This window comes from Hippopotamus amphibius, chromosome 11 (genome assembly GCF_030028045.1).
Source record: "Hippopotamus amphibius kiboko isolate mHipAmp2 chromosome 11, mHipAmp2.hap2, whole genome shotgun sequence".
Lineage (NCBI taxonomy): Eukaryota > Metazoa > Chordata > Mammalia > Artiodactyla > Hippopotamidae > Hippopotamus > Hippopotamus amphibius.
The window spans coordinates 38,790,514-38,807,315 of record NC_080196.1 but is presented as its reverse complement, the minus strand read 5'-3'; the positions used below and the strand labels follow the sequence as shown (position 1 = coordinate 38,807,315).

At 52.2% G+C, this 16,802-nt stretch overlaps 1 protein-coding gene across 4 annotated transcripts in view; it reads right to left on the bottom strand.

Annotated features, from left to right (window-relative positions):
• Positions 1-16,802, bottom strand: part of BTBD9 (BTB domain containing 9) — a 404,849-nt gene that overhangs the window by 2,675 nt on the left and 385,372 nt on the right. For all 4 annotated transcript variants that reach the window (XM_057698346.1, XM_057698348.1, XM_057698345.1 and 1 more), the window contains one exon: positions 15,456-15,534. In XM_057698346.1, the coding sequence (XP_057554329.1) occupies positions 15,456-15,534 (79 nt within the window). The remainder of the gene's footprint in view (positions 1-15,455; positions 15,535-16,802) is intronic.

Below are 16,802 nucleotides of genomic sequence, written 5' to 3'. Positions count from 1 at the left end.
TAATAATTAGTCCTCATCTTCCATCTTTTAAAATGTTTATTTTTTTGTATCTCATATTAACAAAAATAATTGTATTTAAACTTATGAAGAAATGTTTTACTTCTCAACCTTAAAGTGTTGAAAAAGTTACACTTTTTTCCCAAAGCTCTTTTAGGGGATATGCAAACAAAATGTTTGAAGGCCACTGCTCATAGCACTGAGGAGACTCTAAGCCCTCAGTAGAGTCCCTTTAAAAGTTAATAGGCAGAAATTCCCTGGGGGTCTAGTGGCCGCACTTTCACTGCTGAGCGTGCGGTTGGATCCCTGGTCAGGGAACTAAGATCCTGAAGAGCAGTGTGGTGTGGCCAAAAAAAAAGTTAACAGGAAGATTTTCAGCCACATGGATGCACCTAGAGATGATCATACTAAGTGAAGTAAGTCAGAAAGAGAAAGATAATTACCATAGGATATCACTTATATGTGGAATTTAAAGTACGATACAAATCAACATATCTGTGAAACAAAAACAGACTCACAGACATAGAGAACAGACTTGTGGTTGCCAAGGTCGGGGGGTGGTGCAGGGGAGGGAAACACTGGGAGTCTGGGGTTGGTAGATGCAAACTATTATATGCAGGATGGATAAACAACAGGGTCCTACTGTAGAGCACAGGGAACTGTATTCAATACCCTGTGATAAAGCATAGTGGAAAAGAATAGGAAAAAGAATGTGTGTATATATATGTATAACAGTCATTTTGCTGTACAGAAGGAATTAACACGCATTGTAAATCAGCTACACCTCAATAAAATTAAAAGTTAACAGGCAGGAGCTGGAGGGAAGGTGAGGACATTTTAGGGTTAGAAGTGTCCCCGGCAAGAGGAATGACATGAGTGCAGACCTTGGGGAGGAAAGAGCCAAGTGATGTCTGAAAAGATCTGAGTGGCAAACTGTGATGGGAGGGGAAAGCTGGCGACAGGGCCGGTGAGGGCTTTGGAGCAGAAACACTCCATGATGTGCTGGAATAGGGTTTAGGGGTGAGTGCCCATTCCTGAGGGGCCCGACAGCACAAGACAGAGACAGTGGTGTGCTGGGCCAGTAAACATAACAGGAACTGAGGCTGAGGGAGCCGGAGGCCACCACTGGCTGGGGCTGGGGGACCAGGAGGAAGAAGACCAGCTGCTAGAACCAGAGCATCCTGGACAAACACCTAGTAGGGCCACGGCTCTCCTACCTGTGCTACTGTATCCCAAGGGTTTTCTCCCTTTGGTCTCCAAACTTCTCCTAAACCAGCCCTAGATAAGATGATGCAAGTTGTTGTAAAGCTGTCCTTGAACTTAGCTGCAAATGCTGAGGCTAAATTATAAGCATGTAACTGGTGTGCAGTGATGTGCTCGGAAAGGACTGGTAGGTGCCTGGGCCTGTGTGGACAGCTGTGAGAGGCAGGCCATGTGGCACAGGGACAGGGCCAAACTCCTAGCCCTGGCCACCCAGTGCTCCCACGAGAGCTCAACCCTCACTCTCCTTGGGTCAGGCCCACCCTTTCCTTTCGAGGGGCCTGCTAGCTGGAGAGGAGCCACTGAACTTGGATGTGCCCATGTTTCCCGAGTCCTGGATAAGGGCCTATCTGTAGAGGATAAGGCACTGGTACCCCGGGAGTGGGCAGGATGCAGGCAGGCCTGGACACCTACCACTCTCCCTGAGAAAGGGCAAGAGGAGACTGCAGGGGGCTCAGGAAGGGCAGAGAGCTGGGGGGACTGGGCTGGCCCTGCTTCCTCCTGGGAGCTCTACAGCCTCCACAGCTTGAGCACATGTACCGTGCACACCCACACCACACACACAGGCACACATGCACCATGCACGCATACCCTTCTTCTGTAGAATCAGGTTCACAGAGAAGAAGACAAATGTAATATCAACTGTGAAATTATACTTAAAATATAAATTCCGTGCTTACCTTCCTGCATCACTATTTTTTCCATATTCCCACTTCAATTCATTTATCTACTACTGTTTCCAATTTCACCTTTCAAACTCTAATATGAAGACTAACTGAGACCATGCATCCTCTTTGTATGGGCACAGTCTGTTTTCTCTTAGAGTGAGCTGATTTCTCTCCTTAAAGCTCAGGCTGGTGCTGCTTCCGGGGGACCCGAATCAGCCCCCAGTCTCTCCTTCCTTTTCTTCTCTTTTTTTCTTTTCTTTCTCTCTTCCTTTTATATCAAATCTCCCCCCTTGGGCCCGGATGTAGGTGCTTACCTGTCAAAAGCCAGATGGGAGGGCCTTTTCTGGGGATTTAAAAACTGGGCCATCAGCTCTCACCTGAACTACTCATGGCAAATTTGAAAATCCTCTTCTAAGCAGCAAGTATTACTCTCCTGTGCTCCACCAGCTCCACACTGTCTGAGCTTCTGAAGTGACGAGACCATCCTCTGGCGGGTCACCGCTAGTCTCTCGCTTTATGAGCGCCCCTCTTTCAAAGCACGGGATGGGGCTGTGGAGGCGACCCCCCAGAACACACTTCAGCTTCTGCACCCCTAACCCCGCACTCCCAGTGGTTCCTCTCCCTAGACCACCTTGTAAACAATTAAACATCCTTCCTTTTCTCAACACACCCCAGTCATCCCTCGTGCCCAGCGCCCGTGTCTCCATCTGCTCTGAGCGATGCATCGTACAGCACCGTCCCTGTTCTGACCCGAGCGCCTCATCCCACCCCATCATGCCTTTCGCCGGTGACGTCGCCTCGCTCCTCAGAGCCCAGGCTCATGCCGACTTGCACTGTCCTGCTCCGTGTTACCTTTCCCAGTGAATGGCTTTTCTCTCCTTGTGCTCTTGCGAACCTCCCTTCGGGTCTCTTAATTTCTAGGCCAGCCTGTGAGGCTCCAGGGCCCAAGGCTGAGCCCCTCCTCCTGCCTGTGTCCTGAGCTGTCAGTTCCTATCTGACTCAAGGACCGAGGCGTGGCCGTCCTGTCTCCCACTCAGGGCCTCACATAAGAATAAACAAATCAATAAAAACCCTGGATTGAAAAACAAAGTTAAAAAAGATCTCAGTGCAGCTGGCCTCTGACTAATGTCTGGTTCTCACCTAAGTGAGGGTCCCTGTTGGCGTCGCTGTCCTGAGGGGCAGGGTGGGTTTCTGCTCCACGCTGTGCTCATAAAAAGCCTGAAGGATGTGTCTACAGTGAGCACTCAATACTGCTGGTGGCCAGACCCCTGCTGCTACCCCGTTTCCACTGTTACTCCCATTCCTCTAACTTGGATGACTTAACTGCACAACCGTCTCTAGCCCACTTAACCAACCTGTTTTAAAATAGTAATGCAAATGGCTATAATTTCCAACATACCTAACAGTAGTACTGTTTCAGTGTCCTCCTGTGGATGCTCCTCCTGGAGAAATCACAGCCACGCCTCTCCCTGACCCTGCAGAGTGCAGTGTAAGCTCTGCCCTTCAAGCTGGGGGAAACCGGGAGCCCCTGGAAGCCCCAGCCACTGGCTGCCTGGCTGAGCCTCTGTGGCTGGACGTGAGGAACCAAGGCCATGTCAGGGCTGCACTTTAGGCTGTGACCCCGGAGTCCCACTGGTGTCACGAAGGGGCCAATTAACTTTGATGGAGGTTCCCTGAGCATCTCCAGAGCCAAGAGGGCTCTGCCGAGTCAAAGGCAACACATAGGAAACAGTTAACTTTGTATGTAAGTCACAAACCATGTGGTGAAGATCCAAGTGAAAAAGGGTGTTTTACAAATGGAAAGATGGGTGCGGAGGTAGAGTGTGCAGCAAGGAGAGAATGCGCAGGCTCAGGGCGGCAAGCTGGAGAAGGACCAGCACCTCCATGTGCCGGGGTGGGGGGGGGGCGGGACGAGGTGACATACACAGTAGGCGTGGCTGGAGGAGCCAAACGTGTGAGGAGGGTTCAGAGGTCAGGAGGTGCCTTCTTTTCCTCCCTCCTTCCCTTCTTTCCAAAGCACGAGGCACCTCCTGCACCCCCTCCTGTGAATCCTGGCCCCCTCGGAGGGCACGCCACCCAGTGAGGACAGAGACACACGAGTGGACAGGCTCTGGCCACACAGGGAGACATGAGTGTGCAGAGAAGGGACCCCCAGTCAGCCCGTGGAGCAGGGGATGCCTCCTGAGCTAAGCCGGGAAGGATGCGGCCGTCAGGCAGGAGGGGTCAGAGGAGGGAGGCCTGGTGCAGGAGAAGGGTGACCACTGTGGGCTCCCCGGCCAGCGGCCAGCAGCCAGCGTGGTGACAAAGAAGGAGGGAGCGGGGAGGTGGGGAGCGGGGACGGCGGGAGCCAGAGGCTATGGCTCAGAGGATGGGGCGAGGGCCTGGCCTGGACCTGAGGGGAGGAGCCAGGGTCTCCCGACAGAGGAGACTCCTAAAAAATTGTTTCTTTTTTTTAAAAATTATTTTATTTACTTTATTTTTGGCTGCATTGGGTCTTTGTTGCTGCGTGTGGGCTTTCTCTAGTTGTGGCGAGCGGGGGCTACTCTTGGTTGTGGAGCACGGTGCGTAGGCTTCTTGTTGCGGTGGCTTCTCTTGTTGTGGAGCACGGGCTCTAGGCGCACGGGCTTCAGTAATTGCGGTGTGGGGGCTCAGTAGTTGTAGCATGCCGGCTCTAGAGCGCAGGCTCAGTAGTTGTGGTGCATGGGCTTAGTTGCTCCGTGGCATGTGGATCCTCCTGGACCAGGGCTCCAGCCTGTGTCCCCCGCACTGGCAGGAGGATTCTTAACCACTGAGTTACCAGGGAAGTCCCCCCAAATTAAGTATTTCTTGAATTAAAAATGTTACAAAAGGGATACATCTGTGGTGACAAATAATAAAGTGTCTGAAGAAAGAAAGCAGATGACAATAAACCCTTAAACTTGAAATCCCCTGAGGTAGAACATAGCAATTTGGGATAAACAGGAAAGATTCGTTTTTAAAGAATAAACAACAGAACCTGATAACAGGCTTGACAGGACTGACACAGGAGAGGAAAGGCTTCTTCACAGCCTCTAAGGATCCTTTGGGAAAACAGAGGCTGGGGGACTGTGCTGCTACAGTGGGCGCAGCAGTGGGGTCTGAGGGGGCTCCAGGCTCAGCCAAGCACCAGGGGCCTCACCTTCAGAGCCTTACTCTCATGGCTTTTGATTTTTAAACTTCAGCGACCTCACTGAGCATAAACACCGGCCTGACGCTAGATCACACAGTCCCTGCTGTCAGGACCTCTGACCAGATGGAACTCAGCCCAAGAGTGGCGCGTGGGATTCCCCCTCAGGGCGGAGCAGCTCCAGAATCTGTGCTCTCTCCATATCAGGATGCCTCCTCACACAGACAGCATGATAGCAAGTGAGCAGGAGTACGACAGCGTGTGAGAAATTAATTCTGCCTGGAAGGGAAGGCCAGGGAGGAAGCTGTGCATAAACTAGGCCTTGACGACAGGGCAGGCGTGGCCTTGCAGGCAGAAGGGACAGGGAGGACTTCCAGATAACGGCCTGGGGCTCCGCCCCCCCCACCTTCCGTACAACACCGTGCCAGCTCAGTTGTCTCAGTCGATAATCCAACCCACTGGCCTTGAACCTAACCTGAGGGCAGTGCGAAGCCAACGCCCAGCCAGGTCCTGGAGCACGGCAGATGCGGGAGATGATGGTGGCGTCTGTACCTCACCACCATCGTCCGGTGCAAGGCTGGGGTTCTCCTCTCAGGACGCCGGGCCCCTTCGGATGTGCAGTCATTGCAAACGGCCATCCAGAGAGGGGGCCTGTGGGCGGTCCTGACTCTCTTCACGGGAGCAGGGGTGGAAAGCGAGCCTCTCCTGGGGAAACTGGCACCTTCTCTGGTGGCCAAGTGGTGGGGGCCGGCCCGAAGCTGCCTGCTGCCCCCTGCAGAGGTACACAGGGAAGAGAGGCTGAGATGCCTCTGCTCTTTTCACACAGACACTGAGTGAGGTCGCTGTTGCTTGGAGGAGCCGACACTGCCACGAGGGGCAGAACCGGGGGCCATCTGGAAACCGCGGGCCACCTGGAAACCGCCGCCTGTCCCGAGCACCCCCAAGCTTCTCTCCCCACATCTCCCTCTCTGTGGAACAGCCCAGTCCCGAGTTTCTCTTCGCTCAGAAGCTTGTGTGATTCAATTTCTTTCCTCCGAACCTTCCTAAGACCGTGATACCCCTCGGAAAGGACGTGACCAAGAGTGAATGAGGCATACAGGGCAGAGCCGCGCTACTGATTTACGCACAAGCATTACCCCAGTCGCCGCACCGCGTTCCCTTCCCTTTTCGGCAATCATGTCTCCCATTAGCCTGTTTGATGGCCGCTGCTCACAAAGGGGCACCTTCGCTGAACCAGCTTCAGTGGCCTCTGGATCCGTCCCCTGAGAGGAGCCGGTTAATTTGCAATGTAGTCGTGTGTATGAATCCGACACAGCCTGAGCCACCATCCGCGTGTCCTTTTTTGTAGCTGCTGTTTATTACCACTTTGCCTTTCCTCTCTGGGAGCCATAATTCTCGACATGTTTGAGATCATCTGGGGTGAACCCTGGAAAGGATGTATACAAATGTGCTGGCCCCTTCTTGGGGGAACAGGTGAATTCCTCGGCTGGCCACTGTTTGCCGCCTTTATTAGAGGGGTTCCCTGAGCACTCTTTGTTCAACGTGTCCTCAAGGTTTTTAAAGGCAAAGAAGCCTCTGCTAATTTTCCCAGGTTGGGCTCAGAGTCCACCATGAGCTGTAGCAGAAATCAGGAAAATTTAATAAGTGTTGATCAGTTGACTCTACCTCGCCTTTCTGGTTCCTGCTGAGTAATTTTCACAGACTGCTTTCATGCCAACCAATACAAATAGGATTTCTGAGCCAAGCTTTCAACTTACATTTATGAGGTGATGTATCTTTATAAAATAGATACCTACCTCTCAATGATACCTGCCCATAAGTCAGACACAGAGACGTGGCTTCTGAGTTATACACTCTGAAGACGTCCTCTCTCCTTCTGCGTGGGTGGCGTGGCAGCATCACACACACACTCGGCAAGCAGTAACTGCGCCTGACGGGTACATCTTCTCACACACGTCTCAGGAACGAGTTACGAGTCCATCTTTAGACTCTAGAGATGTTTTAATTTTGTTCCTTTAAAAATGAAGACTGTTTCCAATAAAGCAGAGCACTTTAAAACCAAAGTTTCACGTATGTATATCTGAACAGCCCAAAACATGGTTTTCAGTTACGGAACCCATTTCACAGGGAGACATTTCCAGCTTGTGAGCAACAACTTGTCAGCATTGCTTAGGGGTGACAGGATACCAACAGTTTTGCACAAGTATTTTTTCGTACTAGGTATGGGAGTGAGCTTCTTGGTGACACTGCTTATGTATGGCAACAGTTTTTTTAACCTTCCAATGTCACGTTCCCATCTTCACACAGGCCAGGGCACTCACAAATAACCGCAACTCCACTGCTTGGAAGGTTCTGGAAAACAGCCTTTCCAAAAGATATCACAGGGACTTCCCTGGCGGTCCAATGGTTAAGACTCTGTGCTTCCCTTGCAGGGAGCGCAGGTTTGATCCCTGGTTGGGGGACTAAGAGCATAACATCCCACATGCTGTATGGCGTAAGGGGGAAAAAACCACATCACCCCAGCAGTTCCAGAATTCCTGACCACCTTTTTTCATGTGTACACACTCCAGAGTTCTGGGGAGAGCGATTTGCGCTCTCAATTAATCAGGCCCTAGAGTTGTAGTGGTATTTTCTTATTTTTGAAAAACTAAAATAGAAAAATGAGCAATGTTCTAGGTCCCAGGTGGAACTGGCAGACATGGCCTTACCAGGGCCCCTGCTCTCCCCACAAGGCTGCGCGGGTGGCTCCACCGCCCCTGGCAGTTCTGCATGTCACCCAGGCGATGTGTCTGCTTTGTCTCGAGGTGCTCCGGCTGCAGGGAGATTTCAGGCCTGCCTCCTCACTGCTGGCTCCGCTGTGGGACATGGCTGGATATCATCCTCACAGGCTGGTGTCTCTGTCCATCTTGCTGCCTGGCAGCCCCCAGGCCTCACCTGCTCAGGTGCTGTGTGCACCTCCTCCCAGGCCGGCTGCTTGGTGCAGAACTGCTGCTCCACTGCAACAGGCGTAAGGCTTGTGGAGCGTCTGGAACGATGACGTGCTCACTGTTGTGACACTTTTCCTGTCTTTTTCCAATAAAATCTTTCCTAATAGACATTTAAGTATAAAGATGCCTATAAAAGATGCCTTTTGTAATTGTGCTATAAATTTTCTTCTGCTTTTTCTTCTGTCTCACTGGGAAGGAACCTTTAAGACCTAGTTCACTCTCCTTGTTTTAAAGACAAGCGTCCTGAGAGCCAGGGAGGTGGAGTGTCCTACTGGGGGTCACACAGTTGGCTGGGGGTAAGGCTGGCACCAGTACTGAGGTCTCCTGGTCCACACTGGACAAGGCCCCTCCCTTCCTTCCGCCCACTTCTCTCTTCTCCTCAGCTCATTCCCCACCCCCTGCCCTGTACATCATGGCTGTTTCTCAGACGACATCCTCCAGAGGATGCTGCCAGGGAGGGAATCCCTGGGGACTCAAGACAGGGAGTGACCAGACCCAGGGGACGGGGCCTGGGAAATAACTATCACTGGGCCAGGAAGGAGCTTTTTTTGTTTTTAAACACTCTGTTTTCTTTTTGTTTTTTCTTCACTAGAGCTACATGTTGCTATGGGAACAAGGATGGCACAGGGAACCCACAGCCACTCAATGGCCTGACAGAGCCTGTAAATAAATTCTGCCTCACTCCAGGCTCGGCGCTGAGTGGTCCTGGAGGGCAGCTCAAGCAGCCACTTACAGGCTCTCCACCTCCACCCTGCTGGTGCCGGCAGTGCAGACCCTCCTGCGGCAGACTCCCAGGAGCTCACGGAGGGATCCGCACCCCCCCACCCTCCCAAACCCGCCACAGCACAGTCTCATCCCCACCTGCCCATTCCGGGCGGGCCAGGATGACGTGACCCACTTTTCAGATGAGGAAAGCTTGCCTCAGGACCATCACCATCAGCTGCCACTGCCTCCGCTCACTCCATCACCCGGCCTCCACCAGCTGCTGCTCTTTGCAGCATCCCCCTACCCCACCACAGCCCACCCCAGGTTAAGGCACTCTTTGCATGGGCTGATTTCTATCAGGCACTGAAACTGCAACACCCCCCTAGGGAAGGGCCTTGCCTGTGTTTCTCTCCTGGAACCAGCTGTCACCAAAGCCTGACTCAGTGACCTGGCCAGGGCAGAGCTGGGCTCACTTCTGGGGCTTTAGGATTTACTATGCCTTTTTGGGAGACGGAGCAGCCTGGATGTTAAGTGCCAAACTGCCTGGATTCAAACCCTGCCTCCGACTCTCAGCAGGAGGGACCGCGTGCTAATCCCTTAACATCGCTCAGCTTTGGTTTCCTCACCAATTTATTCCTTTTGCTTAAAACAGAACATAGTTATTGTGAAAACCATGCACTAAAAGGTGCGTGAAATACAAATGTATACCTTGCTGAATAACTGCATAGTGAACGCCAGCCACATAAACCGCACGCAGGTCAAGAACCAGAAACATCCCTGGTGCCCTGTGGTCCCTTCCTGATCTGAGTCTCCCCTCTGGAAACCACAGTCTGGCTTTAAGAATAACCATGTCTTTTCTGTGTATGCAGCCTTAGATGTTATAACTTAGTTTTGCCTGTTTTTGATGCCTGTTTGAACGTAATCCTGCTACATGGATTCTTCTGTGCTGGCTTCTGTCCTTTGACATGCTGTGATGTTCATCCCTGGGGATCTCGGGGATAAGTTGTTTCACTAAATCTTTTCCTTTATTTGGCTGCCTGATGGGGAGAGTGAGAGATGGATGGACAGACCGAACAATTCATCTGCCCACTCAGGCAGCAGGTACTCTGTGCTCACACGCACCAAGCCCAGGCTGCAGCTGGGATACCAGACAAATACCGCACAGCCTGTCTCCTCAGCTACATATATTCAGTATGTAAATGGAGCCCTGAGAGCTGCCTACAGACGGCTGACCCCATCCTCACTCTCCATTACTGACTTGGCAAAGGCTTTCCTGGGGGTTCTTGTGAGCAGGAACCCGGTCTTTCCATAGGGCAGAAAGTTAGCTTTTCCTACAAGTCCTTTCTAACCCCTGGGGCTGCTCGTGCCCCTGAGGTCTCTGCCTCCTGAAAAATCATTCCAGAACTTGCTCCCAAAGCCATAAGAAGAAACAGGCATAACTTCTGTTTCTTTTAACAGGCTGACAGATTGTCATAGGTCCACAGACAGACTTCACTGGGACCCAGCCTGACCTCCTTAAGGACAAAGCAGTGTGCCTTTGCCGCTCTGCTGTGGTAACTAGTGAAGTGAAGATGAAGAGTGTGTGAGAGGCACTGTGTCAGAACCAGCCTGGCCACTGAATGGCACGAGCAGAAACTTCAGATCCACCAGGGCCTGAAGGTGGTCCTGTTGACAAGGCCACTCGTAACCTCCTTCAGGCAGGAGAGCCTTAGGAAGGGGAGCAACGTCTGTTTCTTGAGTAGCTCAGGGTCGAGTAGCAGTTGAGGCAGGTGGGCTGGAACGACCTCACGGCTGCACTGGCAACTGAGATCAACAGGAAGTGAAGGAGGAAACAGCCCAAGAGGCCTCCTTGGCCACAGGCACCGGGGAGAGTCAGGTAAATGGAAACAACTGAAGGAGAGCAGGATGGAGAGGGGACTCGCTGAAAGACACACTGACATGTGCCTGCCATCTAGTGCTAAGCGTGAGAGGAAGACAGAGGAGAGAAGCCTGCGAGAGGGCAGAGGGAGGCGCGCATCCAAGGGCAGAGCAGAGAACGGGAGCAGCTCGCCCCGCACGGGGAGGGGGGGACTGCAGAGCAGAGAGGAGGAGCAGGATGGCAAACTCGCTGGTGGGCAATGAAAGGAAAACATTCTAGAAAGTTAAGATAAATGACAAGGAAGTGCTGAGTACACAAGGAGCAGGAGGTCACTGAAGCAAGTGGTGGAGTCTTTGAGAGGTAAACATTAGGGGAATTTATTGACAGAAGTCGTAAATGTAGCTTAAAAAATTAAATGAATTCATTGCTGTGGCGCTCACAAAGGAAAATGAGAGACAGATGCCAGCGGCAGACACGCGCTTCCCAGAGGACAGAGATGAAATGGCAAGGAAATCAGAAGCGTGCCCAAACAGGTGATCAGGAAATCTGAATGTCCACAGTCCTCCTCGGCTGCCGTCACTTGAGAGCTGGCCCTGATCGGAGTGGGGAATGGGGATCAGCGTACCACACAGAGGCCAAGTCTGGCGCAGGGAGGCCTGCCCAGCTAGAGCAAGACAGACACATGCCCACATCGGGCAAGAAATCCCAATCTGTTTTAGCTCTGCACGCCTCCGCTATTCCCCTAGCAGCTAGGACATCTGGAGGTGGGGGAATTTTCTGTTGCCACAGCCCTGGAGCCACCAGCAGCTCTGGCCACATACACAGGCCACTTTCCACCTTTTGCCAGAACAGCCCACCTGTCTCTGCAGAATGCTCTTCAACTTACAGGAGCTCCAAGCTGTGCTTCCCCGCCACACCCTGCTCTGACCCTCCCCCTCTGGATGGGGCAGCACCTACAGAAAACAGTCTTACTGGGAGACAGGGCACATTTCTCTTCCGGCTATCTACACGCACCATCTTACCTTCCCATGCTAGAAACCAGTTCCACCTACGCTTCTTGAAATTCACACACAGTCTTTGGGCTGGTAACATTCAGTATCTAACGGGAAACAGGTCCTGGCGGCTCTGACTAAACGAAGGGCGCTGATGTCACTTGGCAAACAAGCAGGGCCAGACTGAGGAACCCCTACCTCCCCTCCCTTCACGTCATCCTCCACTGTGAGGAAGAGGCGCCCTGAGCCCTGTCTTCTCAGGACATGGTTCTGGCTCCACGGGACGCGGGACGAGGGTTGTACTGGACCCCCACCTACTTTCCCCGGCCGTCGGTACCATCACGGTTTCCAGGCCTGCCTCCCCCAGGAGTCCTGCCTCCCCCAGGAGTCCTGCCTCCCCCAGGAGTCCTGCCTCCCCCAGGAGTCCTGCCTCCCCCAGGAGTCCTGCCTCCCCCAGGAGTCCTGCCCGATGAGCCTCCGTCACCCTTGTTCCCTCACACTTTGCCCCGCATTCCTGCCTTTCTCTGAGAAGGGGGATATGACGTCCAGAACCTGGTGTGCTGCAGTGAAGAACGTTCTCTTTGAGGGTTTGCTACATTCTTGAGGCTCTGTGAAATTCAACTCTCGTGCCTTCTTATGTGCTGTGAGAATGACACAGTTTGTGGCTCTTGCCTTATGATCCTGGTCATTGCTTATTTTATGATTTGAGATGTTCTCAGGTTGGCAACACTACACTGAGGCTTTTTTCCTGATCAATAACCCACTCAATAAGGCAGCTGAGCAAGTCACTCATCAGCCAAATAAGACTGGTCACCAGTTAACTAGTGACCTAAGTCAACCCATGGAAACTGGCTGGTCCAGTCTCCAAACTGGTGGGTCCAAAGTGGCTGGGGCTCCTTGTACAGATATCTTTGTAAACTCATCAGGGAGAAGGTATCTTACACTCCAGCTTTAGAGCTCTGTCAGGAGAAATTATTTTTCATCTGGTCTCTGAGGTGTTGGGCTTGGGGCTGAGAGTTAGAAAAAGACCCTGACCAGACTTGCTCCAGTGCTTCTCAGCTTTCTCTGACCTAAGAATTCCTTCTGTTGTAGATGATAACTGCAGAGTCCCATTTAGTAATTAAAGAAAAAACCTGTCTTTTTTTAAAATGCATTATATAAGAAACAAGTGATTGCAAATAAAAATATTTAATTTTAGCTTCATATACTGTTATGTAAAGAGAAGTTCAAATTGTTTTCCAATTTAGTAAGTAATATACATGTAATTAATTTAAGTGGTAAGAAAAACTGAGATTTATTGGCAAAATTTTAAAACTATGATGTTTAGTTTGGGGCTCAAATACATATTAAAATGCAGATTCAAATTTACTTTTGTTACATCATCAAAAAAAGAAAAAAGTGTTTTTATGACCTGACGTTTAGAATTCTTTAATTTTAAAGAATTGCTTTAAAAAATATTAATTGCTGGACTTCCTAGGTGGCGCAGTGGTTAAGAATCTGCCTGCCAATGTAGGGGACCTGGGTTCGAGCCCTGCTCCAGGAAGATTCCACATGCTGCGGAGCCACTAAGCCCGTGTGCCACAACTATTGAGACTGTGCTCTAGAGCCCGCAAGCCACAGCTATTGAGCCTGTGTGCCACAACTACTGAAGTCCATGTGCCTAGAGCCCGTGCTCTGCAACAAGAGAAGCCACAGCAGTGAGGAGCCCGCACACCACAACGAAGAGTAGCCCCCGCTTGTTGCAACTAGAGGAAGCCTGTGTGCAGCAGCAAAGACCCAACACAGCCAATAAATAAATAAATTTATAAAAACTAAAAAAAAATCAATTGCTTTAAAAAATATCAATTGCTTTATGTTTATAATTTTCAGGTTTGTTTTGAAATGAAGAGGTAAGAAAAAGTTTCAGGCTTCTGTTTATAAGCTCTTCTCTGCAAGAAACATTGTGGGCGTATATCATTTTTATTCTAAATGAACAAAAAAGCAAAATGAATATAAATTATCACAATATTTTCACTTCTTAAAACGCTTTTTGAAGCACCAGAGACACCTTGATGCGCCCTGGAGAATTCTGATCTGACAGACATAATGCATGAATGCAGGGCCAGCTGTGTCACGTGTGGGCTCACTGCAAAACGACAGTGTAGAGCCTCTCGTTCAGAAGGCAGGAAAAGAGCTTTTCCTTTTCTCCCAGTGTCTCTCCTGACATGTCCTGCGGTTTTCACTTGCTCTCTGATGCTGCGCTTGCTTGGGCTCAGGGGAGAGCCTCAGGTCAGGGCTCAGGGGAGAGCCTCAGGTCAGGGCAGACCCTCACGGCACCCAGGGCCCTACCCTGTGACTTGCACGTGGGACTCATACCAGACCCTGATTCTCCCCACAAACATGCAGGGCCCTCACTGAGAGTCACAGGTGGCAGAGGTCACGGGGCAGGCTGAGGAGGGGGAGGCTGGGCAGGTCCAGGCACCAGGGGTCAGGGGTGGGTAGCTGAGAACCTGTCCCAGGAAGGTGAGGGGCAGAGGCTGGCCTGCAGGTGAGCTGAGGCTCCAAGCCCCCGTGGATGCACCACTGCCCTGTGGGGCTTCCCTTAGAAAAGAAAACTCAAAGGTAAAATTACTTAGACTTTCAAGTGGGTGCTGGAGAACATTAAACCCTAAGTTCAGAGCCACCTTCTGGGTATGGAGCCCCACGCAGTGGTCCTGGTCACGTGCCCAGGAAGCCGGTCTGGACAGATCGGAGAAAGTTCATGTTAAGGTGAAATTACAGAACGGTTACTATTTTTATGCCTTTCATTTACCTCTTGAGTTTCAACCTTACTTTTCCTCACGACTGCGGTCTTGAACCAGCGGTGAGGCCTTCAGGGGTGCGCGCTAAGCATGTCTGTGTAAAAGCAAGGGTGTGCGCAGCACACGGAGCCCGCAGCTCGGCCACTGCCGGACTCTGCCCACCGCCGCCAGCGCCAACTCAGCACCCACTCGAGGCACAGAAAGGCTAAGTACTAACTCACTCACAGATTGATTATTTCGCACTCAAAATGGAAAGAGACGTTCTTCTCGCCTTAAATGGTGTGCGTGGACGCCCCAGGGGCCTCTGTGAATGTTGCTGAGGGGCAGTCCCTGCGTGCCTGGCACGGCGCGGCCCTGGTGCAATCACTCACAGCGCCCTCCCTCACGCTCTCTACTCACTGCAGGCACTGTCCTCTCCTCTCTGATCTGGAGGAACCCAGTGCACTTCTCCGGAGCCATTTCCATTCCAGAGAAAATAGCATGTTTGAGGCCCAAGAACCTCACCTGCTGGCCACCCTGACCAAAGCAGGGAGAATAACCCGCCCACTCTTCCCCTTAAATCCAAAGGTGAAGGAACATGTACAAACAGCACGGCCCATGGCAGGGCTGCTGCTGTGGGATCCAGGCCTGGGCCCAGGCGAGCAGCAGGCCAGGCAGCAAGAGGCCTGCCCGTGACACCTATGTGCAGGCCAGCACGGGACCGGCTGGACGGACAGAGGAAACCAGCAACTGTGCGCCTCAGCCCCCATGGGGCTGGGGTTCCTTGCACACCACACTCAGAGGGCCCAGGGACCACTGAGACAGCTGGTGTCTGGGAGGACAGGGCATTTGACCTCTCCAGGTCTCTGCAGAGTGGCTGGCGGGAGGAAGCAGAGCCACAGGAGCGGGCTTCCATTCGCTGGTGAAGAGACATCCAGAAATGATAACAGTGTCCTCACTGTGCGAGAGCAGGACTTCCTTCTGCAGCAAGCTGTCTGAACAGCAGTTTTCCTGAACTTGGGATGAGGCATTTACCTGTGCACCAGGGAATAGCACCGTGTCTTTCACGAAAGGGGACCCTTACCTCATTTGCTGTGTTGTGTGTTCCAACGATTCGGATGAAGGAGGCTGGCCGTCTTTCAAAAGTTACTGATTGCCAGGACCTGTGAGGAGAAGCACAAGCATTGCCTGGTTAGACCGTCCAGTTGACCCTGCTAACAGCGTGGGGCCGACAGAACCCAGCACGTGGAGGGGGAGGGCCTCCTGCACCACAGCGGGGCAGGGACAGGGCTCCACCCACTGTGTGGAGAGGGGCACGGTGTTCCCCTACAATCTCATCAAAGAAGGCGCCCTGCCCATCTGTGAAGGCGATGGGATTCTCATAAAGCTTGACATAAACAAGCGCACGAAGTGCAGACTGCGTGCACGTAGTGACACGAGTGTGGCCAAACGGGGGTGATCAAGGCTGGCGGAGTTCATGAAGTAACAGGGCCACGATGGGGCCACCCTGGGAGGGCTGTGGGCTGAATGGACACGTCCAGGCGGGCACAGTGACTTCACTGGAGGGTCCTGGGAGGAGGAGGAGCTGAAGCAGGGTGGGCAGGGCAAGGGGAGGACAGGGGGATGGGGAAGGGGGGTGGGCACCCACGGCAGCCTGGGCCCCAGGTTCCTCTGTCTGAACCTCTCACCCCCACTCCCATGAGAGTGCTGGCACCTGGGGAAGAAGAGGCAGTTCCTCCACAGGCCTCCCTCCAGCCCTCCTTTTCCCACTTCCAAATGCATCCCCCAAACAGTTTATTCTCCAGACTAGCCAGTCTCTGGGTGGGCTCAAAAGCAGCCCCACTATTTTAAAAGCCATTCCTCAAGGATCGGCGGGGGCTGGGCCAGTTTATTTAAAGCCCAGCGAGCAGCCCCCAAGCACCCCTGAGAGGCGGCGGTCTGCTCCCGGCTCATCAGAACGCACAGGGGTGCGCGGCACCCACAGCTGCAAGCTCCAGCGATACTTTCACAGGAAAGGTGAGGCGCTCACAGTTGCTGCATCCCTCCTCCGCTCACACAGCGCCAGTGCCAGCTGCTGGGAAGCTGTTTCCTCTAATTGTCTAATTACCAAGCAATGCTACCAAAGAAAATACATGTATTTGTGGTTTGTTTTTCCCCCTTTGCTTTCAGGTGTTCCATCTTCTCTTTCACCACGAGCCTCCCACTGAGACTGATTCACTGCTGCCTGGACACCAGGCCCCTTAAGGTCATTAAAAAGTCGTTACCATCCTGTGTGCAAAGTCTGTGCCTCTGGAAGCATTTTTCTGGAAACAGTGTAAGAAAAATCACTCTCTTTGCAAAAAGGCTACTATTCATACTCGAAGGTGATGCCATCTGACCATCCCCGGGGCCTGTACTCCAGGCCCATTTTCTCAAGTGTTTTGCTCTCAGA